This window comes from Boleophthalmus pectinirostris, unplaced genomic scaffold (genome assembly GCF_026225935.1).
Source record: "Boleophthalmus pectinirostris isolate CB_2022bp ecotype Guang Dong unplaced genomic scaffold, ASM2622593v1 HiC_scaffold_3, whole genome shotgun sequence".
Taxonomy (NCBI): Eukaryota; Metazoa; Chordata; class Actinopteri; order Gobiiformes; family Gobiidae; genus Boleophthalmus; species Boleophthalmus pectinirostris.
In genome coordinates, this window is record NW_026571299.1 from 9145270 (window position 1) to 9169970 (window position 24701).

At 38.4% G+C, this 24701-nt stretch overlaps 1 protein-coding gene and 4 non-coding genes across 5 annotated transcripts in view; all 5 read left to right on the forward strand.

The window, feature by feature from the left end:
* The first annotated feature begins 1428 nt into the window (after positions 1 to 1428).
* ahcy (adenosylhomocysteinase) overlaps positions 1429 to 24701 on the forward strand; it is a 28340-nt gene continuing 5067 nt past the window's right edge. Inside the window, exons 1-7 of the mRNA XM_020930407.2 lie at positions 1429 to 1589; positions 11527 to 11717; positions 17784 to 17859; positions 18603 to 18755; positions 20717 to 20829; positions 21737 to 21944; positions 23876 to 23963. Of these exons, the coding sequence (XP_020786066.1) occupies positions 1562 to 1589; positions 11527 to 11717; positions 17784 to 17859; positions 18603 to 18755; positions 20717 to 20829; positions 21737 to 21944; positions 23876 to 23963 (857 nt within the window). The 5' untranslated portion in view covers positions 1429 to 1561. The remainder of the gene's footprint in view (positions 1590 to 11526; positions 11718 to 17783; positions 17860 to 18602; positions 18756 to 20716; positions 20830 to 21736; positions 21945 to 23875; positions 23964 to 24701) is intronic.
* On the forward strand, positions 9353 to 9482 carry LOC129411146 (small nucleolar RNA SNORA17). Its single transcript, XR_008633170.1, has one exon. It is a non-coding gene; the product is annotated as a small nucleolar RNA SNORA17 (small nucleolar RNA).
* LOC129411142 (small nucleolar RNA SNORA17) lies at positions 15960 to 16089 on the forward strand. The gene has a single exon (XR_008633167.1). It is a non-coding gene; the product is annotated as a small nucleolar RNA SNORA17 (small nucleolar RNA).
* On the forward strand, positions 18387 to 18516 carry LOC129411145 (small nucleolar RNA SNORA17). The gene has a single exon (XR_008633169.1). It is a non-coding gene; the product is annotated as a small nucleolar RNA SNORA17 (small nucleolar RNA).
* Positions 19986 to 20115, forward strand: LOC129411144 (small nucleolar RNA SNORA17). The gene has a single exon (XR_008633168.1). It is a non-coding gene; the product is annotated as a small nucleolar RNA SNORA17 (small nucleolar RNA).

Below are 24701 nucleotides of genomic sequence, written 5' to 3' on the forward strand. Positions count from 1 at the left end.
GTGTAATGCGTGTAGAATTTAGAAAGAAAAAAAAACAAAACATCTCAATCACGAAATGTGGGGAAATCTGACAGCTATACTTTTGAATTTTTGACTTTTGATTGAGTTTTACAGAGGAAAACCTAAGAACCAAGTCCCTCGTGTCACCCAGAGCAGTGGCGCCATCTGCTGGAGAAGAAATACAAGAACCAGACCTCCGGATTCACAATACTCAAACACTGAACAAACAGAAATTCCCGCTTACAAAATAACATTGCATTTTTATTATTATTATTTTTTTTTTTTGATGACTGTGACCAAATTTGTGATTTATTGAAATTTCAGATACATTTAAATTGCCTTTATGTAGAATTTATTATTACTATTTATATTTTTTACTCATTGGTATTCAGTGTTGGGGAGTAACAGATTACATGTATCGGAGTTATGTAATCAGAGTACAAATTATGAGTAACTGTATTCAGTTACAGTTACTGTTTCAGTGAGTGGTAATTGGATTACAGTTACTTTGTTGAAATAAATGGATTACATGGAGGTATTTTCCTGTTTTTCATTTTGGGCTATATTCCCCTTTTCTTTTCTTTTTTTTTGTGGTAATTCCACTCATTGTCGGAAACAAAACAAGGTCTAAAACCAGGTCTAAACTAGATCTAAACCAGGACTAAAACCAGATCTAAACTAGATCTAAACCAGGACTAAACTAGGACTAAACCAGGACTAAACTAGATGTAAACTAGATCTAAACTAGGTCTAAAACAGGACTAAAATAGGACTAAAACAGGATGTAACAGAACTAAACCATGCTGGGCGGATGTGTCTCCTCCTCTTCTATCAATAATATTTTTTATACAGTTAAGTAAAGTCTGGGCTTTTTATTTTCTTTTAGCAGACAAAACATCTTATATTACGATATCCTCACTTTTGCTTCTCTACAGCAAATCAAGTAATCCAGAGTATTCAGATTACGTTACTCACTTTGTAATCCATTAAATTACTTAAACTACATTTTGTGGTATGTAATCTGTAATCTGTAGGGGAATACATTTTAAAAGTCACCTTCCCAACACTGTTGGTATTATATCATCTTGTGATATGTGAGATGTTGTGTCCAAATAATTTTTTAATTTTAATAGTAGAAGTCGTATTTGTCAATTTTGCGTAATATGGAACCTTTAAATTTCCTATTTTCAGCCCCAGCCTTCCTCTCTTTTTTTTTATTTGAAATGTTTTACTATTTATGTGTTTTTAAGTGATATAACATGTTTTGCAAGTCACATAACAAAACTATCTTTCTCAAACTTGCTCCAGACCAAACTTGTTCCGACCGTTCACTCCCCTCGGCCAATCACGTGTCTCCGTCGCGGGGCGGGAGGTGCGCTCGTCCAATCAGAGCCCGCGCCGAGCCCCTTGGACCCGCCCCCCGGTACGAGCTGGTTTGAACGGGGCAGTGGTGGTGAAAACTCCGCTCCCGGGTCCAGGTCCCTCCCTCTCTACCTCTGTCCGCTGGTCAGGCTGCTGCTGCTGCTCTCCCTGCCCCGCTGCACACCTCCAAGAACCAACCATGTCCGACAAACTGCAATACAAAGTTGGTAAGTGCCGATTTTGTGCGGTTTTCCTCGAGCTAGCTGCGGCTAAAGTGGCTAAAATCTCATCCAAACGCAGCTTTACGTGTGGTAAAAGCATACGCATGGTTAAAAACATAACTCAAACACCACGAATGCAATCAAAACTATTATTTGAGCAAATCCTGTATTTATTTAGTTGTCAGTATCTTGCTAATGCTATATAAAATGCTATTAACTACCGTGTTTTCCTGTATTTTCTTGCTTTCACTTATTTTGAGCACGTTTTTTTCCGTGTTACAAATCGGGCAACGCGTTTCTTGCAAAATGGCGTTTAAATTTTAACTTTTATCCGTGCTTTTGCTCAAACTTTGACTCACGTTGTCAATGAATCGACATGTTACAGTCGGACGCACACGCCGCTGCAAGCATGGGCTGCTGAGCGATCCAAAATCCACCCTCGGCGTGTCTGGGGATTGTAGTTTTTTAACCACGGTGAAGTCCATAGGCGTTAATGTGTAGCGCGCTGTTTGCGGACTACATTTCCCGTGAGGCATAGCGGCTCTCGTTTCACACTTGACTGACAGGAGCAGATAAAGCTAGTAATCGACACTGTAGTAGTAAAATACACGTGGTGTGCTGCCAGAAGTAACTTAAGGATAAAATGTTGGATTTTATTCTTAAATTATGAGTAAAATTGCGAAATAATTTTATCTTATAGTAGCGTTAAATTATATAAAAACCTTTGGGTTCATCGTAGAATAAATCAATGCCTAAAATTTGGATTTGAAGATTAGAATACGATGTGGAATTTGCAGTTTGACCTGATTTATGGTTAATATTTCAGTCATTACTATCTAGCTCAAATTGTTTTTCTTTGTAAGCAAAAATAAACAGAAGTGAAATTTCAAAATGTTTTCAGGAGGCTGAAAGGTCCTAAAAGTCATATGATTTTAATATGACAAGTTTGTGGAACCAACGAGTTCAAAAGTTGAACATTTGCGGATCTTAAAGCCACAGTATGTAACTTTTTAGCATTTTATTTTCCTTCATTTGTTTGTTTTTTAGTTTAAAACATTGGAAAAACATGCGTACCGACTGTGAGCAGGCTTGAATTTCCACAAACCTGACTCTTTATTTGGCGGTGTCCTGCTTGTCTCCACGGGAATGTTCCTTTTGGCCATAATTTACCGCAGAATGGCATAAAACGAATCTGTCTCAATTGCGAATGTTCCGAAGTATGGTTTTAACTTTCTATTTCTATGATATCATGCAAGTAACACGTAATTTCCACACCCAGGGAGTTGTGTTATACCTTTTTTTTGAAGTAAGTTTGGGTATTTCTGCGTATCATTCACTTGCATACGCCTCTGCCGTCCATCTGAAATTATGACATGAGCTTGACCTTATTTAGTACAACTAGGATAACGATGACTTGCTCTGTTTGGTCAGTAAATATTGTGCATGCCAACCCTAATTTGGATGTATTGGTAATGGAAATGAATCAAATGGGATCGATATTTCAACAGTGCAGAGTTCAGACCAAAAGATTAAAGGTTTGGGATTTGGGGAGTGGCCGTATTTAAGCATTGTAAAACTGTATTTCCAGAAGATCGACCTGCTTCAGTGAGTCTTTGTTCCTTCAGTCTTAATCTCACGTATTTGGTCCTGTATGCTTAGGGTTTAGTCTGCAAGATAAAGTCAATTTGAGTGATCACGATTAGCGGATCACAATGAAAGCAGCTATTTGAACATGTTGTACTCTGCAAACAAAATGCCCTCTCCTGTTATGTTAAAAAAAAAAAAAGTCAACAATGTAGTTTAGACTTACACAAACATGTTTTAAATGAATGGGACTCTCTTGAATGCTAATGTTTCAACTCAAATGTGAATGTTCTATTATTATTTTTAACATAAATTAAAACTCTAATAAAGACGCTGGCCGGTCAGTTGCTACTAGACATTCATTCAAATGTCACAATAACAAATTTTGAAGTACAATTTACTAGGCCTGTAACGATAACAGATTTTGCTGGACGATTAATTGACCAAGAATTTATTGCGATAAACGATAATATTGACATTTTGAGACCAATTTCTACTAATATAATGACCATGGAATAAAAATGCAAACACATTCTCTCAATGATCAATAAACCTTACTTTTTAAATAACATTTAACATAGGAACTGTAAGACAAACAAAAACAATAGGCCTAAATAAAATAGACTTGTTAACATAAGAATAGCCTAATGTAGTCTGGCTCACAGCAAGGAGTTGTTAACAAAAATGCACTTGATTAAACCATTGCTGAACCAAACACAACCAAAACGACAATAAATAAAATGGATTATTAAGTCTCTGTCACAAAATTGCCCTTAAAAGTGATTTTAGTCATTGTCTTACATTGGAATATAGTGGCCTCTCTCTCTGTGGCTGCTGCTGTGGCTTCGTCATTTTGGTCATTTAAATGTTCGTATTAACCCTCGACACAGGATGCTGTTTCGCTATGAGGGAGCCTCTGTTCTGTCTGGTGTCGTGTCGGAGTCCTGTGGGATTTCAGTGGATTTCGGGATCTCCCGGAGGCTAGTTGTGTCACTCGGTTTGGGTTTATCGGCTGTTGGGGTTTGAGACATTTCTTCTCGTCGTTTGCATTTGCTGATAAACACAGCGGATGTTGGTTCAAGCGTCATGATGCTTCTTCAACGAGAGGAGTCAGACCGACAGAAGCGTTCTAACATTCACCCTCTCTGAGAGCGAGCGAGAGCGAGGAAAACAAACAAGCATGCAAATGGAATTTATCGTGTCCGGAAAAGTTATCGAGCTCGTTAAGTTATTGTACGATTATTGGTCGTTACAGGCCTACGATATGCGAAGTACGAGAGATGCGAAGTACCAGAGATAACTGAATGGGGATGAGACGAGACACAATTTTGATAAAACGAGACACAATTTTGACGAGATGAGACCAGACACGAGATTAGGTCCATGAGATTGAGACAAGATTTTCTCATAATCTATAACTTAAAACGTGTGATCCCATTTGCAGTTTTGGTCCAATATTTTTGTATTTAACTTTATTTTTTGTAATTGAAGACCTACTTTTGGAAACCACGGCCTTGTAAGAGATTTAATTTACCAATCCTTAAGTCTTTAATGTCCAATCTAAATGTAGACTAAATGGAAATAAATCTCACGAGATCTTGTCCCATCCTTGTTGCTGAAGTAAATCTAAACAATAATATAAACTGAAACTAATTTATGCCACTGACACAATAAGCAAACGAGCAGATTTAAACCACAAAAACTATTCCAAATGTGTAATATTTAAATAAAATCATGAGCTGTAATAAATAAACAGCAGAATCAAACACTTCAGTAGTTAATTTGCATCGGTAATAAGACGTAGAAGTCATTAATTCAACATATTACTTCTTAAATCTTACCATATTACCAAAAAACAACAAAACAAAAAATTTCTCATTAATGCAAAGAAAATGTACACACGGTAAATATTGTTCCAGATTTCTTCTATTGAGCGATAAGTCGATATAGTATAGTATAGATATAAGCACAATTCGTACACAAAGTAATTTTACAGAATAAGAAATGCATTAAAATCAACAATTCAAACCAATCGAAACATAAATAAAGGTCATAAAATTAAAATGGAGAGAGCTTTTAGCATGTGCCTGTTGTTCAAAGATCAGGTAAATGTAATTACTTAAAACAGTCCTGCCCCAAAGGCTTTTCTAGTCCATGTACCGACACTAAAACACAAGATGGAGGTGATAAGAGGCTCTCTGGTTTGGACACCGCAGATGAATTATACTGGTGATAAAAACAAATATTAAAGCAGCTATGTTTAGTGTTTGACATGGATTTAAAAATAAGTCTTGTGCTTATTTGCTTCATCTGTGGCCTAAGATCGATTTAACTGGTGATGCCGGTTTACATTGGAAGTTTAGGCCAAATCTGTCATACTTACTTTATGAATATTGGAAAAAAAAATAACTAAATGGTATCAAAGAACTTTTTTTTTTTTTTTAAATAAATAATAAATAAACAAATAAAAATGACTAACTCTTAAAAGTGGTCATGTCTGGATTATCTATGTGCAGTTTTTGGGCGCGTGAAATGGCCAGAATCAAATATTTTGTTTTATATAAATTTATTTTCCCTTCACAATATTCAGACAGTTTTATGACAATTTATCAGAAACGTCCTTAAATTGTGAGTATGGTTTAGGCTGAAGTATTGAACAAAATGTACAGCGGAAATATCATTTTATACTACTACTACTACAATACTACTACTACAACGAATACTACAACAATACTGCTATTGCTACAACTACGCCGCCGCCGGCACCACCACCCAGTGTTATAATGTTGCATAGGAAATCAGCTGCAAAGTCTATGGTTAAGTTAATCTATATACATATTAGAGCCCGACCGATATGGATTTTGTTGTGGCCGATATGAAACGGATATAATGGGAGTTGGAGCTGCCGATAGCCGATATATTCACCGATATATTTAGTGATGAAAAAATTCACTGTAAATCTTGAATTGTTTAAAAAACTTAGGTTTGGCTCTAGTGGATTCTAAATTGGGTTTATTTAGGCAACATTTATTGTTGTTCTGACTCTTTGCATCATATTTACATACAGTAGATTGGCCTAATGGCATTTTTGCATCACATTCTAGCTACTAGTGATGGGTATTCCAGTTTTTTTTTTTTTTTTTTTTTTTTTTTTTTTTTTTCGGAGAACCGGCTCTTTTGGCTCGGCTCACTAAAGCAGCTGGCTCTTTCGGCTCCCAAGCGACTCTTGAGATTGTTTTGTTGCAAGCAGGACTAAACCAGAACTGAACCAGGACTGAGTGTCGGGACTCGGTTTCGTATCTCTCTCCTGCACTCGAGCCCAAGATTAGTCCTGGTTTATTCATTTTATGCTGAACTGCAGCCAAATATGCACTTTTTTTTTATCCTATGCACACGCAGATTTCTGAAAGTTTCGTTTTCAGCCGCTGCTGCTGTCAAACTACGGGTCTACATGCAGCTTGAAGAGAAAAAATGAGAAAAAGAGAAAACACGGCTCCCTATAAGAAGCAGGCTCCCGTTGTTCGCTCTTAGAGCCGCTTCGATCGTGACCGACCCATAACTCCTAGCTAGTAAACTATCGCTATTAGCCTTTAGCCGTAAATGCTGCGCACCGTCTGCAGACAGACGTAATAAAACACAACTCCAGGTATGTTTTTGATGAAGTAACCACATTATAAAATGGAATAAAGCTCACAAGATTCACTTTTTCGTAATATGGGACCTTTTTAAAAACGCCATTGATTTCAAATTGCATAGCTGTGTATTTGACCAATAAAATGTCACTCGATTGTAATCAATGAATAGTAGTGAACCAGCGATCTGTTATCAGTTGCATTGAGTATTCATCCTCACGTTCTTCTGCTTTCTGCGGCGTCATAAACGACTTAAAAGAGTTAATCAACGGCTCACGGAAGATAACTCCAACCAAAGTCCAAGCTATCCACGCACACGGCGCTTCACCTCTGCCACAGAAAGCTCCCATTCAGACTCAAAAAAAGGAAAAAAAAAAAAAAACGAAAAAAACTAATCGAGTCATGCTGACACAGATCGTTTAAGTAAACAACATGATAATCCACATCGTGTATTTATTGTTTGAGCTGGATTTTCAAGAGCACTACTGTTATTTTTAAGGCGTGGCACTTGAATGACCTCTTGAAATGAATGGAAATTATGACTTTGCAATATGGAAAATCGATTTGAGCAGTTTCTTATTAATGAAGATAATTACTATACCAACTTGGCAATATACAAGCAATATTATGTACATTTTTTTTGCAATAGTTGGGAGTTTTTGGTTATTTTTTGGGTATATGATGCGATTTAAGGTGTAAAAGTTGGAATAAATAACTTCTGTGACTCATTCTACATCTACAATATTTAAAAAAAAGTATTTTTTTTGTTTGGTCATTAGTAAGAAACTTAAAACAATCACAAAATCAGTATAGGCCTGTCAAGATAATACTATAGCAACTTAGTAATATTGAATGTATATTTTCTTTGCAATATTGGGAAGTTTTTGGTTATTTTTTGGGTGTATAAGATTTAAGGTGTAAAAGTTGGAATAAATAACTTCTGTGACTCATTACAAATAAAAATTAAGGACTAAAATAGCTTTATTCTCCTGTTTTATGTATTGCAGTTCATGTTTTTCTTTCTTTATTATTATTATTTTTTTTAATAATAATAATATTGTAGATGTAGAATATTTTTTCTTTGGTCATTAGTAAGAAACTTAAAACAGTTACAAAATCACTATTGGCCTGCCAAGGTAATCACTATACCAACTTAACAATATTATGTACATTTTCTTTGCAATACTGGGAAGTTTTTGGTTATTTTTTTGGCTACATGAAAAGATTTAAGGTGTAAAATTTGGAATAAATTACTTTAATGACTCATTACAGATAAAAAATTAAGGACTTTAGTGCTTCATTCTCCTGTTTATGTATTATAGCTCATGATTTTCTTTTAATAATATTGTAGTAATTGTGTATTTTTTGTGTGGTTTGATACTGCTTTAGGGTTATCGTGTCAGTTTTATGAATGAATAAAAAGGGATGGGTCAAGATCTTGAGGCAAAATTTCAACAAAACTGTGCACACATGAGGAAAATGATCTTGAGATTTTTTTCCCCTAATTTTTTTCACATTTGTGTAAAAAAAGGGGGTTAACTTTGCTGAGTAACTCCTCTTGAGAAGCTGTTATTCCAAAAAGCAGAGCTAAAATGACACCAAAACTATAAATTATAATAAATAAAATAATTGTGAAGCCAATTTTTTTTTTTTTTATCTGAATGACAGTTGTTAAAAATTAGATCAAAATCTCGTCTTGTCTCATTCTCGTGGACAGAATCATGACGTGTTTCAGCCGTGGGGAAAAAAAATAAAAATTACAAATTCTTTTACTCATTTAAAGGTGCACTATGTAACTTTTTGGTTGGGCGTCCGTCACCTCCTTGTTTCTTTGGAGATGTTTTACTTTACATTTATTCAATTCCAGGTGGTTTTATAGCTCAAAAATACTCAAAAAAACAAACATTCTGACTGTGAGCGGGGTCGCCTCTCCGCAGATCTGACCTGTAACTTGGTCTGTTTTGGTCTCCATGAAGATGGAAAGGTTAAATGCCATACTGTGAAACATTCCAGGCAAAGCAATAACAATTTCGATAAAGAAAAGCATTTGTCAGACCCTCCACCGCCGCAAAACTTACACAATGCACCTTTTTAAACAATTATTGTGACAGGCCTAGATCAGTCTTGGGAAAATATTTATTTACAAATTCTTACACAAAAATAGTCAATGATCAATGTGCGGTCACCTATTCACGGCAGCAACATTTAATCTTTAGTCAAACTCTCGAAATTAAAGGTGTATTGCGTAACATTTTTAGGTAGAAGGTCCACTATTTGTTTGTTTCCATGGTGAAATCCTTGAATGTTGCTTTGCCAGAACGTTCCACAGTTTGGCATTCGACTTTTCGATCTCGATGGAGACGAGTGATGCCTCCAGACCAAGTTACGGGTCAGATTTGCGGAGAGGCAAGCCCGCTCTCGACTAAGACTGCATTTAAACGTATATTTTCAGTGTATAAAAACTGAAATTGAATAAATGTTGGATGGATTCAGTAGTGTAACCTCAGTTGGAAGAGATGCACAGTGCACGTTTTAAGGAAGGTCTTTTAATGTGCTGCTCCTTGAGGCGTTGCAGCCCCCCCTTGTGGTGGTGCTGTGTCATTAGGAGCACAGAGAGACGGTGGAGGTCTGCACTGGGACTCTGTCTGAAGAGAGATCTCAGAGTGAAATCGACACCAACAAACAACATCGAGGAAGCTTTTAAAGGAATATTATATTAGAAGATACACATGTTAAAGGTGCATTGTGTAACTTTTCTGGTGCAGGGTCCATCAAACGCTTTTCTCCATGGACATATTATTGCTTTGTCGGGAATGTTTCACAGTATGGCATTAAACCTTTCCAGACCAAACTAGTACAGGCCCCATCCACACTATTCGGATGCAGTGTTCGTCCACACTAATCTGATGGAAAACGGCTCCAGAGACGGAACGATCTGGTGCCGCCAGCTCCCACGAATTCATCTGAGTACAGATCTGGTCCGGCACTGTGTGGACGCCTGAAAACACTGATTCGCTGATGTAGGAGCTTTTATTTGCGTTCTTATTGGACCATGTCACTGTGACCTGCGTCTTTCTGATTCCCTGGTTTGTGACGTCGGTCATGTGACGCTATTTCGGAAAACAGTTTAAACAAACCATAGAGAAACGAGAATCAGTGGAGCTAGAACAACTATGCTTATCTTTAAAATCCAGTGTTATGTTCAGTACCAACTGAATCTCGTCGTCGATTCACAAAAATACTTTTAATGCTTGCCATCTTCCTTGGCTCAAATTAGCTGCTGCACCTTCAGACTTGATGCTCCACTTGTTTTTACCGCCCACGTGATATCCTAACTTCGTGACACCAGCCTAGTTATGTGACTAGCGTTTCAGGCGGTTTCGTGTTAACTTTATGGATAAGGAAGGCTTTGATTGCGACACAGAAACGACGTGTCTGGACTGGATTCTGTGCTCTCAGAATGTCATGTTTAATGTGATTAGGCCTACCTACTGTCTTTTAAATATGACTGTAAAGCGGCAAAATAACAGTAATTGTAGCCAAAATAAACCCAACTTAAAATCTAATAGAGCCAGACCTAAATTTTATAATCACTTGAATATTTACAGTGAATTATTACGTTATTAAATATATCAGCTATTGTATCGATTATGGGCACCTCCAACTCCCCTTTTATCTGTATCATGTCTGTTCTTAAAAAATCCATATTGGTCGGGCCCTACTCTGCAGCTCAGTGAAGGAATTCTGGAGAATCCGTGTATCATTCGTTTATTCGTTTTTCGATATAAAACCAAAAATAAGAAAATGAAAAAACAACAGTTTTCTTCATTATTTGTCTCCAAAACCAAAATGAAAAAACAGATGATTTGTTTTTTTCAGTTTTCGATTTTGTGTTTAAATGAAAAAAAAAACGGATAATGGCCCGTGACTGCGATGCTGGACTTTTGCGCTGCATACGGACTGAACCAGGACTGATCCAGGTCCGGGACTGAGACCGGAGGGACTGAGACCGGAGGGACTGAGACCGGAGGGACTGAGACCGGAGGGACTGAGACCGGAGGGACTGAGACCGGAGGGACTGAGACCGGAGGGACTGAGACCACGGCAGGGTCAGAGCTTGAAGCTGAGGCTCGGACCCTGCAGAGGCTCTGGTCCCGTTCTGGTCCCGGTCTCAGTCCCGCTCTGGTCTCGGACCTGGATCAGTCCTGGTTCAGTCTGTATGCAGCGCAAAAGTCCGGCATCGCAGTCACGGAAGTCACGTAAATGGAAAATGGCTGTTCTTTGCGTTTTTCATTCTTCATTTAAACACAAAATCAAAAACTGAAAAAATGAATCATTAACAGTTTTTTTTTCATTTTGGTTTTGGAGACAAATAAAGAAGAAAACTGTTGTTTTTTCCATTTTCTTATTTTTGGTTTTATATTGAAAAACGAATGATACATGGGTTCTGGAGGTTCTGAACTTTCACATGTATTCTATCTGCAGGTTAAGGCTCTGGAAACACAGGGTCAGTTGTGAGGCTTGTACATTTTCTACACTGTAAGAGCAGGCTACATACAGATCCATTTAACTAATTGATTTTCATCTTTATATTACTGTAAGAAACAAATCATTTTCTTAAAGGACATTAGTTGTACATAAAAGATAATGTCTAGAAATTTTTTTTATTACATTACGTTATTATATCCACACACCTGCCTGACCTGTCCCCCCTCTGTCCCCCACAGCCGACATCAGCCTGGCTGAATGGGGGCGCAAGGCCATCGACATCGCCGAGAACGAGATGCCCGGCCTGATGAAGATGAGGGAGCTGTACGGCGAGTCCAAGCCCCTGAAGGGAGCTCGTATCGCCGGCTGCCTCCACATGACCCTGCAGACCGCCGTGCTCATCGAGACCCTCACCGCTCTGGGGGCCGAGGTACGAGCGTAGTTCAGTTGGACTAAATCTTCAGAAGTACACGACTGGAAACTCTGATCTATGTTTGTGTTAGTGTTTCCTTGTCACAAACAGACCTGGAGTTTGTGTTTTGTTTGATTCACACATATTTAACACACAAACTCTGCATATTTAGGAGTTCTCTCAAGCAAAAAAACACTACGTTCGACAAGAGAGAAGGCAGAGTCAGATGAAATTAAATGTATGTCATGCATTTTATAAAATCAGAGACCAGGAACTGACATTTCACGTTGAAAGGCAAATTATAGTAATAACAATAGAACAGAGAACAACAGACGGTTAATGTCACATATGAACAGTTCTTCAGATTAAACTATAACATAAACAACAGAACAACTTTACCAAACTCTCCGTCTCACTCCATTCAGTTCTTCATCCTCGGTGCCGCTTCCTCTTCGATGTAGCTGTCGTCGGACTCTGCATCAGTTCCAGTTAGAATTAGGGGTGTGCAAAAATATCAAAATATCGATATATCGTATCGTTGAATGTGATGATACAGTATCGATATCCTGGGCTGCTGAATCGATACATCTCCAACAGTATTTTTTGATATATTTTACCAAATTATTTTGTTACAGTTACAGTTTTATTGTTTGTTTAGAGGAAGGAAACTCATTTATGCGACATATTTGACATTTTGATGATTAAAATGTTTGTGTTTCATATAAAGTTTGCACAAGAAGTGGTTTAACAAAAACTTTTTGTCTTACAGCCATGATTTAGCCTTTAATTTTTTATTGAACCGTATCGAATCGATTTGAAATATATCGTATCGAATCAAAAGTGCACTGTATGGAGATATGTATCGTATCGTGGCCTCTGTATTGAGGTATGTATCGTATCAGCAACTTCTTAATGATACTCAGCCCTAGTTAGAATTATTCCGGCCTTTCTGAATCCCGACAGGATGTTTTTTGTTGTTACTGAAGTCCAGGCTTTGTCCATCCATCCAGTGACTTCCAGGAAAGTTTCATGGTGCATCCTCCCAATTGTCGTGAAGCTGTCCTCTCCATCCCCGCTTTCCTCCAAGTTTCTCGCTCACTCCAGACTTTCTTTCTGCTGCACGATTACAGTTTTTGGCTGAATATTTCACTACTTATAGCAGGACACATACAGGAGACATGAGCAGTAGAGTGAAGTGACAGTGGTACAGGAGGAACAGGAGCAGCAGATATTGACACACAAGACTAGAACCTCTCGTGGCTATCAGTCTGAAAATTTTAATATGTAGACTAGGGATGGGCATGATTAGTCGATTAATCGATAATTGATCATTAAGAATTTCATCGATTATGTTAATTTTAATTGACAAACCGAATGTAGGTTGTTGTGTGTAGTGTGACCAAACAGGTCTGTACATGTGTCTCTGCATCAGAAGGAGCGAGACACAAACATTCGGTCAGTCTGCAACGTACCGAAGCACAAATGTGTATTTAACGAAGACTTGTACAAGAAATTCCACGCTTTCCGTTGTGTCCGGGACAAGTGTGAGTCCGTGTGCACAGTGTACAAAGCAGGCACATATGTTTCAGTGTCCAGTGGGAAAAAGTTTTGCCAGGTGAGAGAAGCACAATGTCGATGACGAGTCCCCACCTCCCTCCCCCCGTACAGTGTCCTGGTTTTGACAAACGCAAATATGATCACACTAACCTGTATTCACTGAGTCATGTCTTTTAATCCGACAGAAGACACAAGAGCTGTAGTTTTATCTTCGCTTAGTTTATGCAAATTAGCGATGCGGTTTTAAGTTTCGTTTCTGTGAGAGTTGCGCAAAACTGCATTAAACACATTATAATGTCAAACGGGCTGATGTGGCTCTAGAGTCGTTACGGTTTATATGTCGTAAAGTTGAATTTATTTATGCAGATTAGTAGTGCAGATAGTAATAATAATGATGATCATTTTAATATAATGATTAATCGATAATCGATCGTTAATTCTTCCGACGATCGATTTAGAAAATTTCATTGAATGCCCATCCCTAATATAGAGACCACCCAAACCATGAAAAAAAAGTGCCAGTTATAGTCCGAAAAATACGGTAACCCAAGTTTTAAGTTCAGCTGGAAGCATGTTTGAGTTTATTTGCTGTGAAGATCGGGCAAAATAATACAACCCCTATGACGAAAGCGGCCCACTGTAACTTCCGGAATAAGGTGAATAAACTCCCAGATTCCAGGTGACGGGGATCGCTGGTTTGTTTGCCTTGAACTCCTCACTCAGGGTCTTATCTGAGTCAGTTTGGGCAGGAACAGACCGGTCCCCTCTGCTCCCTAAATACACTTTAAATACTCCATGTTTACCTGGGAAATAGTGGGTGAGGGACGGCGTTTAAACAGATCTCATTGAAGTAGTTCAAAACATGTTTTAAACAAGGCTTCTATTGGTCTGCAAATAGTCGTAGTAGTTGAAAGTAAGTAGCTCTAAGAAAGAACTGTGTATTTTAAGATTAGACCAGTTAAAAAGTACATCCAAATCGAGTCATGCGTCAACAAGGTTATCTAAATTTGGGCAAATGTACGACTAAAATACAGTGTTGAGTCATGCTCTTGTACTAAAACATAGTTGATGTGGATGGGACAAGATCTCGAGCCACAAGATCGTGCACACGTGAGGAAATTAATCTTGTGAGGCTGTTTTCCATTTAGTTTACGCTTAGATTGGACTTAGAAGGGTTAAGGGCTTGAAAATGACATCTGTTGTGGATCTGTGGTTCCAAAAATAAGGTCTACAGCAGGGGTGTCCAAACTTTTTTCATCAAGGGCCACATATCTAAACACAGATGAAGCAGAGGGCCGATCAAGGGCTGTAGACTGATGCTCAGTACAGGGAATAATTCAAATATGTGCATGTTTAACATGTTAGAATGAGCCATCAGTCTTTATTCACGCTGAGATCCTTAAAACCACAGTCTAAATATTAAATATTAGCTTTATCAAAGTAGATTTTCAAAAAACTTGCAGTAAAAAAGTATTTTTTAATTGATACAAGGTCATTTGGGTAAATTTACCTGGAAGTCTGAGGGCCAAGAAAAATTTGTCTGAGGGCCGCATTTGGACCCCGGGCCATAGTTTGGACATGCCTGGTCTACAGTGTTGCCCACAGACCAAGTAGACAGTGTTTTTATAAATCTATCTCCATCTGATTAATGTTCATAAAATATGTTCTAAAATGTTCTAAAATAAGCCAAACAACCTGTACTGCACTGAAACACTTACTCCTGCGCTCCTTTTATTATGCAAAACTTCAGCCTTCTGTGTGGAACCTGTAGCATAAATTTAGTGAGTCGGGAAGAAAGTTGGGACATTATTTTAATATTAACTTGAGGTCCGAGTTGCTCTTGGGTTGGTTGGAAACATCGGGCCAGTGCAAGTGTTTTGTAAGTCTATGTATGGGAAACACTGGTCTACTACTATTACAACAAAAATATTAAATTAGAGAATGTTAGGCCAAAGCTGCGAACAGAATCGGACATTTATTTTAAGTAATGTCAAAATCTCCGTCTCATTTTTGTGGAAATAATCTTTTGTCTCGAGTTATCTTGGGGAAATTGTCTCGTCCCATCCCTAATAATTGACATAAATATTTAAAATTGTACTAAAAATTTAGCATTTTTTGGGGAAGGTAAATTTCACCTACCATTGAGATATTTTTGCTTTGCCTGGAATTTTTCGCATTAAGATATTAAACTTATTTATTTCCATGGAAACAAGCACCAAGCCAATTTACAGGTCCGATTTGTGGAGAGGTGGTCTGATTACAGGACAATGCGTATTTTTCAAGGTTTTGTTTTATTGTAAGAACATCCTATAATTAAATAAAAAAGCTAGTTTAATGCCATACTGTGGGACATTCCAAAACCTGGTGCTGGACCCTTACTACAAAAGTTACACGGTGCATCTTTAATGGTTTGACGCTCGGCTCAGACATGACAAACACGTGCCTCGTCTCGTTTCTCTTTCCACGCTTCCTTCTCCTCGATTCCTCTTCTCGATTCTGCAGGAAATGGGTGAGGAAGTGAGGAGAGAGGATCTAAACTCCTCACTGAGACCAATAAAGTTTGATTTTATTTATTTTTTTCCTCCAACGTCTGCTCCTGAAGGTTCCCTCTTGTTTACTCCTTTGATTGACAGCGGTTCGAGGAGAGGAATCGAGGAGAAGGAAGCAAGGAAAGAGAATTGTTAGCGGCCAATGTAATACTGAAGTGCTCCTTGAGGCGTTGCAGCCCCCCCTTGTGGTGGTGCTGTGTCATTAGGAGCGCAGAGAGACGGTGGAGGTCTGCACTGGGACTCTGACTGAAGAGAGATCTCAGAGTGAAATCGACACCAACAAATTAATCTTTTTAGAAACTGAATATAAGACAATTTAACTTAAAACAAGAGAATTAGGCTACGTTCAGACTGCAGGGCTTAATGCTCAGTTCCGATTTTTTTGTGAAATCCGATGTTTTTGCGAGGTCGTTCACATTTCCAATTAAATGCGACTTGTCTGTGACTTCAGTGTGAACGGTAAACGGCCCGAAAGTGTCCCGCATGCGCACTGGAGACACGATGACGTCAACCCCATGCGTCAACCGCAGCGATCGTGCTCTGTGTTTACGGAAGTTGTCCAAATATGGTCGCGAGCATTGAGCACCTGGCGATTTTACAGTTCCGGTTTCCGCCTGCTTCAGCGCAGAATAGTGACGTTTGTCGATTGTTGATGACGTGTAGGTCGGATGGATGCGCTTTGGCCGTTCAGACTGAAGTCGCATGTCAAAAGATCGGATATGTATCGGATTCAGGACCACATATCCAAGTGTGCTGGGTCGCATTTGAAAAATTCGGATCTGTGCCGTTCAGACTGTCATTAAAAGATCGGATACAGGTCACATAGAAGCCAAAAAATCGGATTTGGGTCACTTCAGGCTGCAGTCTGAACGCAGCCTTAGACTGTATTGCTATTTAGAACAGATTAACTACTATTTCTGTTACATAAAGTCATTTTAAAGTACCTTTTTACTGCCTTAAAACATGAAAAACTGTTCATTATTATTTGTAGTGATCCAAAGTTTACCCCTCACTTAAAAAATGCTCTGTTCCATCTTGTGATAACTTGAAGATTACAGCTTCATGACAAGCGCTTCCTGCATTATCACACGACATCACAAGGTGGAACAGTGTTTTCCCTTTGAGAGAAGAAGTCCATCTAAATATGCAGTGTTTGTGTGTCGAAGATGCACTGCGCAACTTTTCTGGTGGCGGGTCCGGCACCTGTTTGTCTCCATGGAGAAGTTATTGCTTTGCCTTGAATGTTCCGTTAAACGCATTTATTCATTACGGGTGTTTTTATTGCTCAAAAATACAATAATTCTCTCAGTGAATGGGGGCGACCCTCCACAGAGCTGACCTGTCATTGCTTTGTCTAGAATGTTCCTCAGTAATCATCTCCGTGCAGACGAGCAGGTGACGGACTCGGAAAAGAAAAGTTGCGCGATGCACCTTTTTTTTTTTTTTTTTTTTTTTTTTAAGTGTGAATGAAGCAAAACGCAACTGGTAATGATGTTTCCTCATCAAAAACATACTAGCATAGATCAAAAAATGGTATAATATGAGCCCTTTAAGACCAGATCAGAGTTTTGCCATCACAACGATAACAACTAGCATGCTCACCGTGCACTTCCAGATTCCCCGACATGCAGACAGCACACAGCAGACTTATACTTAGCTGTATCTTAGCCGTATATTGTTCCTGTTTTTAAGTTTTGAGTACAGAGATGTGCATTTTTTTGAGAATGTGTAGTCTCAAAAAGCAGAGCTACAGTGACAGCAGAAATATTTAATAAAGTAAATTGTGAAAAAATTAGAAACTGAATTGCACAATGTATTTATTTTAGCCTAAATATAAAAAAAAAAAAAACTCTCTCGTCTTGTGGAAATTGTCCCATCCCTAAATACTAACCCTTTTTAAATGCAGTGTTTTTGGGCCCTGATGTTTTAAATGACAAAGTTTCATAATACGTACATTTTTTCTTGTGTCGATTCACAGGTGCAGTGGTCCAGCTGTAACATCTTCTCCACTCAGGACCACGCTGCAGCTGCCATCGCCAAATCTGGAGTCCCAGGTAATCTTCATCTGACCGGATTAATGCATCTTTAATCTCACCGCTATAAGAATTTACTCCTATTAGTCTTAATTAGCACTCAGGCTCAGAAAGTGGGTTATATAAGTCTACATGTGAAGTACCAACCAGTTTTAGATTATCTGGTTGCAGTCCTTGTGTAACGAGATGGATTTTTACGTAATTTTAACTATTTTAGAAAAACATGAATGAACAGTAACAACGTATGTCTTTGTAATGTTATATTTGCTTTATACAATTTTTACTGGCTGTTATCTGCACAGCCTTGAATTCAATTATTACTGTATTCTATTCAGTTCACAGAATTGTTATCAAAATACAATTAAAGACACTGTACCTGATTTTTTTGTTTTTTTGTTTGTTTCTGTGGAAAACCACTGGGACAACTTTTCTGAATGTAAAAATGCCAGTGTTTTTTCTTGTGGTTTAGCCTAGAAGTGATTATTTTTCAAAGTCAGTAGACATTAAAGTGGTATTTCTAGTAGTAGTAGTAGTAGTAGGTATTAAATACTGCTCCTTGAGGCGTTGCAGCCCCCCCTTGTGGTGGTGCTGTGTCATTAGGAGCACAGAGAGACGGTGGAGGTCTGCACTGGGACTCTGTCTGAAGAGAGATCTCAGAGTGAAATCGACACCAACAAAATATTCTAACCACAGTGATTTCCTTACAGCTTTTCCCCTTTGACTTTCCTAAACTCCACACTTTGTTGTTTGTTGTCGTCGTACAGTTTACGCGTGGAAAGGAGAGACCGATGAGGAGTACGTGTGGTGCATTGAGCAGACCATTTACTTCAGGGATGGGCAGCCCCTCAACATGATCCTGGACGACGGAGGAGACCTCACCAACCTGGTGCACACCAAGTACCAACAACTACTCCCAGGTACCACTACTGCTATTACTAATACTTAGGGGTGTGCAGAAATCTCAAAATATTGATATATTGCATTGTTTAATGTGATGGTACAGTATCGATATATTGCCAGGAGTATTTTTTGGTATATTTTACTAAATTATTTTGTTAGAGTGCTACAGTTTTGTTGCTTGTTTAGTCACTGTTTTGATGATTAAAATGTTTGTTTCATATAAACTTCGCAAAAGATGTGGTTTAACAAAGATTTTTAGTATCACAGCCATGATTTAGACATTATTTTTTATTGAATTGTATCAAATCGAAAGTGCACTGGATTGAGTTATGTATTGTATCATGGCCTATGTATTGTATTGACAACTTCTTAATGATACTACTAATACTACAACTACAGCTGGTGTTATTACTAGGGCTTTTGATGTGTTCATGCGATTAATCAAAACGCATTGTCACATTTAATTATCAATTATTGTTAATTAATCCTTCGGCCCGTTTTGCCCAAAGAGACACACAAGGCAGGCTGGAGGACTCGCCTGAAGGAGTAACTACGCTTATAAACCTGTTATAAACCTGTTTTTGGTCAAGTATTATTGTTTCCCGCAGAAAGTTGGTTAGACAAGGCACAGAGAAGAAGTGAGGGGTACGGGGGGATTTGTGAAATTATTAAATAAGAACGTTTTCATGAAAAGAGAGGGAAAAAAAGCCCTACTTTAAATTAGAAAGTCTCATAAAAGAAATTTTGTTTTGTAATATGAGTAATAGTTTGGGATACTTCGTGGGTCGCGGTCAAACTACTCCAAACAACTTGGTATAACTACAAATGTCATTACTAGTATTACAAACCCAGTACAACATGAGTACCCCTCTACTACTAAGTATTTTTTACATGAATTAACTGAAAATATTCTAAAAATGTGCACTTTTGTACAGGAACAAACTCAAGAGTTCATTGTAAATGTTATTTTCAACATCCAAATAAATAGCCAACTTAATAAAAATGTAGTAACAGTATTCAACCACTAGATGGAGACATTGACTTGAAACTACTCATCTAAATTTTGCTGGAATTTTGCTGGATTGAGAAATATAGCTTTATTTATATTTGTTAAATCTACAGAATAATTGTTTACAGACATAGAGCCAAAAATGGAAATGAATTAGTGCAGTTGGATTCAATAAAAGCCTCATACAAATCTCCATGTAGCAGTTTTATTGCATAGAGCTGTTTTAAGATTTTACCATAGTGCTCCTTGAGGCGTTGCAGCCCCCCCTTGTGGTGGTGCTGTGTCATTAGGAGCGCAGAGAGACGGTGGAGGTCTGCACTGGGACTCTGTCTGAAGAGAGATCTCAGAGTGAAATCGACACCAACAAAACGCAAAATTTAAAACGATATTTGTAACTAAATGACAAAACGCAAACGCTGTGATCTGAATCTTATATTAAAGCTGCAGTGTGTAACTTTTCTGGAGGAAGGCTCGTAAAATACAGTACTTTTCACCATGGAGATGTTATTGCTTTGTCTGGAATGTTTCACAGTATGGCATTAAGCTTTTCTATCTTCATGGAGACCAAACCAGGCAAAGTTACAGGTCAGATCTGTGGAGTGGCAACCCCACTTCTAGTCAAAATACCGGTTTTTCTCAGCATTTTTGAGCTATAAAACCACTTGTAATTGAATAAATGTAAGTTGGAGCTGTTTAATGTCATACTGTGGAACATTCCAGGTTGACCAGTTGCTCATAGAAACAACCAGGTGACAGACCCTCCAATAGAAAAGTTACACAATGCACCTTTTAAACCGTGAAGCAGCTATGAAAGATTCAAACAAGTATTTTTTAAATGTTGGCCTAAATGTTATCAGATTTTCAAGGTTATTCACACTTTGCCTTTGTTTTGTCGGCTCGAATCTTTTTTTTTTTTAGCTCATATTTTTGATGGATTGGACTAAATGTTGCTCTTTTAAACGTTTTGAGGAATCCGTGGCGTGTCTGAGGAGACCACGACCGGAGTCCACAACCTGTACAAGATGATGAAGACCGGAGACCTGAAGATCCCGGCCATCAACGTCAACGACTCCGTGACCAAGGTGCTTTTTACAGACAGTTATTTTTAAAATCATCCACAGCAGCTTTTACGTTTTTTTACGGCTTTTAAAAACCTTTGCAGATTAATCCTAGAGCAGATGTGGAGTTGGGGTAGAACAGACACTTGGTTGGGGGTCCGTCACCTTCTTGTTTTTATGATTATGTGATTGCTCTGTCTGGAATGTTCCACAGTATCACATTAGACTGCTCTACTTTACATTGTTTTTTATTACAGGTGGTTTTATAGCGCAAAAATACCTAGAAAAACAGGCATTCTCACTGTGAGCTGGGATAACTCTCCACAGATCTGACCTGCAAAGTTTGTCTGGTTTGGTCTCCAAGAAAATAAAAAATGAATGGCATACTGTGTAACCATTTTTACTCCTACTTATGTATACAACAGAAGGGTACCTTTTTACTGTTTTTGAAAAAATTACTGTTTTATACTTCTACTTGAGCAGTGGTATTTTGAAGTGCTTGAGTACAACTTTTGTTTTTTGTTCTGTCCAAATAATTTCATATATTAATCACATTTGAAAACTCCCAGCTCCTCGCCTCATTTAATATTTACCTGTCTGTCTAATAAGCCTAGTAAAATGTAATGAAATGTTATCTTTATTTATTTATTTTTGGCCATATAACAGGTTTACTCATATGCTTTATTATTAAAATGTCACTAAAAATAGTCACAAAAAGTTATTCTGTCTGGGTATTAAGTCCTATAATAATACATAACACTAGTATAGACACTTGCGTCACACAATTCAAAACAGACAAAACACAAATGAAGAACCAGAAATAAATTGGATGCAGTTAAAGGCAGTTTTGAATAGCTGACCGTGTACTGTTCCCATGTAATTTTAGTCGTATATTTAGTCCTGACTCTGTGCTCTCCCCGTGTGTTTTCAGAGTAAGTTTGATAACCTGTACGGCTGTCGCGAGTCCCTGATCGACGGCATCAAGAGGGCCACAGACGTCATGATCGCCGGGAAGGTCGCCGTGGTAGCCGGGTACGGAGACGTGGGCAAAGGCTGCGTGCAGGCCCTCAGGGGGTTCGGCGCCAGGGTCATCGTCACCGAGATCGACCCCATCAACGCTCTGCAGGCCGCCATGGAGGGTGAGACGCTGTGGCTGAGTTTGACACAACATCATCACAATATTCTGTAGCAAAAGGTTTGGCTTGCAGAGTACCACCGGATCAAAACCAGGTCTATAACAGGACTATACCAGGTCTTAAAGTGGACTACATTAATTCCACTGTAGTTCTACATAAGAAATTATCCAAAGGAGGGCAAAAAATAGGTAAAATGAACTGTAATTTAGGCAAACCCACAACCTAAAGAGCTGTCCCAGTGTCACCTGAAGGAGCGCAACACCACAAACTGAGAAGCACACTGATCTACCGGACAGTAATTTATAATACTGGCAGTGCGATTCCTGCTCTAACCCAGGGTTCCCATGGTCATAGAAATCCTGGGAAAGTTATGGAAATTGAAAATGCCATTTTCCAGGCCTGGAAAAGTCATGGAATTTTAGTATCTTTCACGCAACTACAGTGTTCTGTTAAGTTCTCATTAGACTATTATGATTATTTCCAAACAAATGTATTTCTTATTTATTTGTAAAGGGACAGCACATATTAATGAACATTAAAAATGTAAGTATGTAAAGATTATAGCCAGCATGGCCAATTTCCATCTTCAGTCCCTCAGCAGGTTGATGTAAAATCATCTACAGGACGAGGAAAAGTACAGCAAGAATCACACAAAAGTACATAACACCAGCACCCTCTCTCTATATATATAAATTAAATTTCAATCAGTTCATTTAAATGCGCCTTTTGTTTAAAAGGGACGACAATAAATGCACTGACAGTATTTTGAATGTTAAAAAACTATAATATCAAACCATAAAGCTCGGGTCTCTAACCTTTTTCCTCAAGTGAGCTACTTTTACAAAATGAAAATGCCAAAGAGCTCCTCTTCTTAGCGGTCAAAAGAAATTGAGTAAATTTAAGAGCCACTGCCTTAGATGGGGCACAGTTAGATGTTTATACGTTTATAGAGTTGGCGGCAGTAGCTCGGTTTGTAGAGCATTCGCCCACTGATCTGAAGGTTGGTGGTTTGATTCCAGCTCTCGACATAAACATCACAGGTTGAGCGGTCAGATCCACTGACCCACAGGTTGGCTGGTGTGATTCCAGCTCCCACAGATGAATGCTGTCGTTGTGTCCTTGGGCAAGACACTTAACCCACCTTGCCCACAGTGTCTGTGTACACTGGTGTGTGAATGTGTGAGTGGTTCCTTGAGTCCCTTGAAGGTGGAAAAGCGCTATAGAAAAATGTGACCATTTACCATGTAGTGCACAATGTTAAATATCAAATTATACATTTACAATGGTAATAGCCTTTTAATCAGTCCAATTTTAGTTATTCACCTCAATACATATAATTCAGAAATCCCTGAGTGGAAAGGGTTAACATTTCATAATTAGCCCTAAATGTGTGATCAATTCTACACATGTAGGTGCTGTAAAGTCATGAAAAATTCACTTTAGGTCATGGAAAAGTGTTGAAATTTTGTCAGTGAAAAAGACTGGGAACCCCGATGAATGCTGTCTCTGTGTCCTTGGGCAAGATACTTAACCCGCCTCGCCCCTTTATCTGTGTACACTGGTGTATGAATGTGCGTGAATGGGAGAGTGGTTCAGATGTATAAAAGCTGAGACCACCGTCAACATTTCATTAGTAAACACACGTACTAACAGAAACAGATGTTTGGTAGGGTTTTTGTTACTGCAGCCCATGCGACACAGTGTATTTGGTTATTAACAGTGAAAGCCAGCTTGCTGTAATAAATAATTGTTCAGCATCCAGATTTTTGTACGGACAATGATGTTGATGATGAAGTTAGGCAAACATTTCATCTTTAATGTTATATTTTAGTTTCTGAATCAACGTGTAAAGGCTCGTCATACTGATCATATTGTTTCTAAGGTGGAAAAGTGCTCTATAAAAATGTGACTTTTTAATATTTGTCTGTCTGTAGGTTATGAGGTGACCACAATGGATGAGGCCTGCAAAGAGGGAAACATTTTTGTGACCACCACCGGCTGTGAAGACATCATCCTGGGACAGTGAGTCATGTTTGGAGCTTTTAACAATACTCCTTTCCCCTCCTCAAAAACATATGTAGAGTTGTACATTTACTTTAATCCATTAGTTTAAAGTCGTCTTCTCTGAGAACTCAGAAATGCGGTTTGGATTTTTACCTGTGACGAAACAATCCAGGCAAAATGCAGACTTATCCTGTGGACTTTTTAAGACTGTAAACTATCATCAGACAGCAGAAGGAGCTCCAACACCTACATTTTTAAAGTGTTTTCCAAATATAGACATTTTTACCTGGTCCCCGAAGGGTTGACCAGGTTTTGTGTTCACCCTGTGTGTCTGTCCACCTGCGATAATTCCACCATTTATGAACCGACTGTCACCAAATTTGGTACGTGGGTCAAGCCCCCGTGCCCGATGCTGCTGCTGCTGCTGCTGCTGAAAAAAAAAAAAAGTTTGGTGACGATGCGAGGTCGTTTGAGGTCACACGGGTCAATTAAAATGTCACGCCATTATAAAGGATTGGCAATGTCTGCAATTTCTGAACCATCTGCGGGCTAAAATATTCACCCAATTATCACACAAGTTGGCACACACATAACTGGGGTACACTGGATGTTACAGGTTGAAACTGGTCAAGGTCAAATATGCGTTTTTGGTCATAGCTCCGTGAAGGATCGAGCTCGAGCAACAGGAGTGGTCTCAAAATCTCAGAAAAATTATTATCTATTCATAATTCTATTCATTTGTATAGTAAAATATTA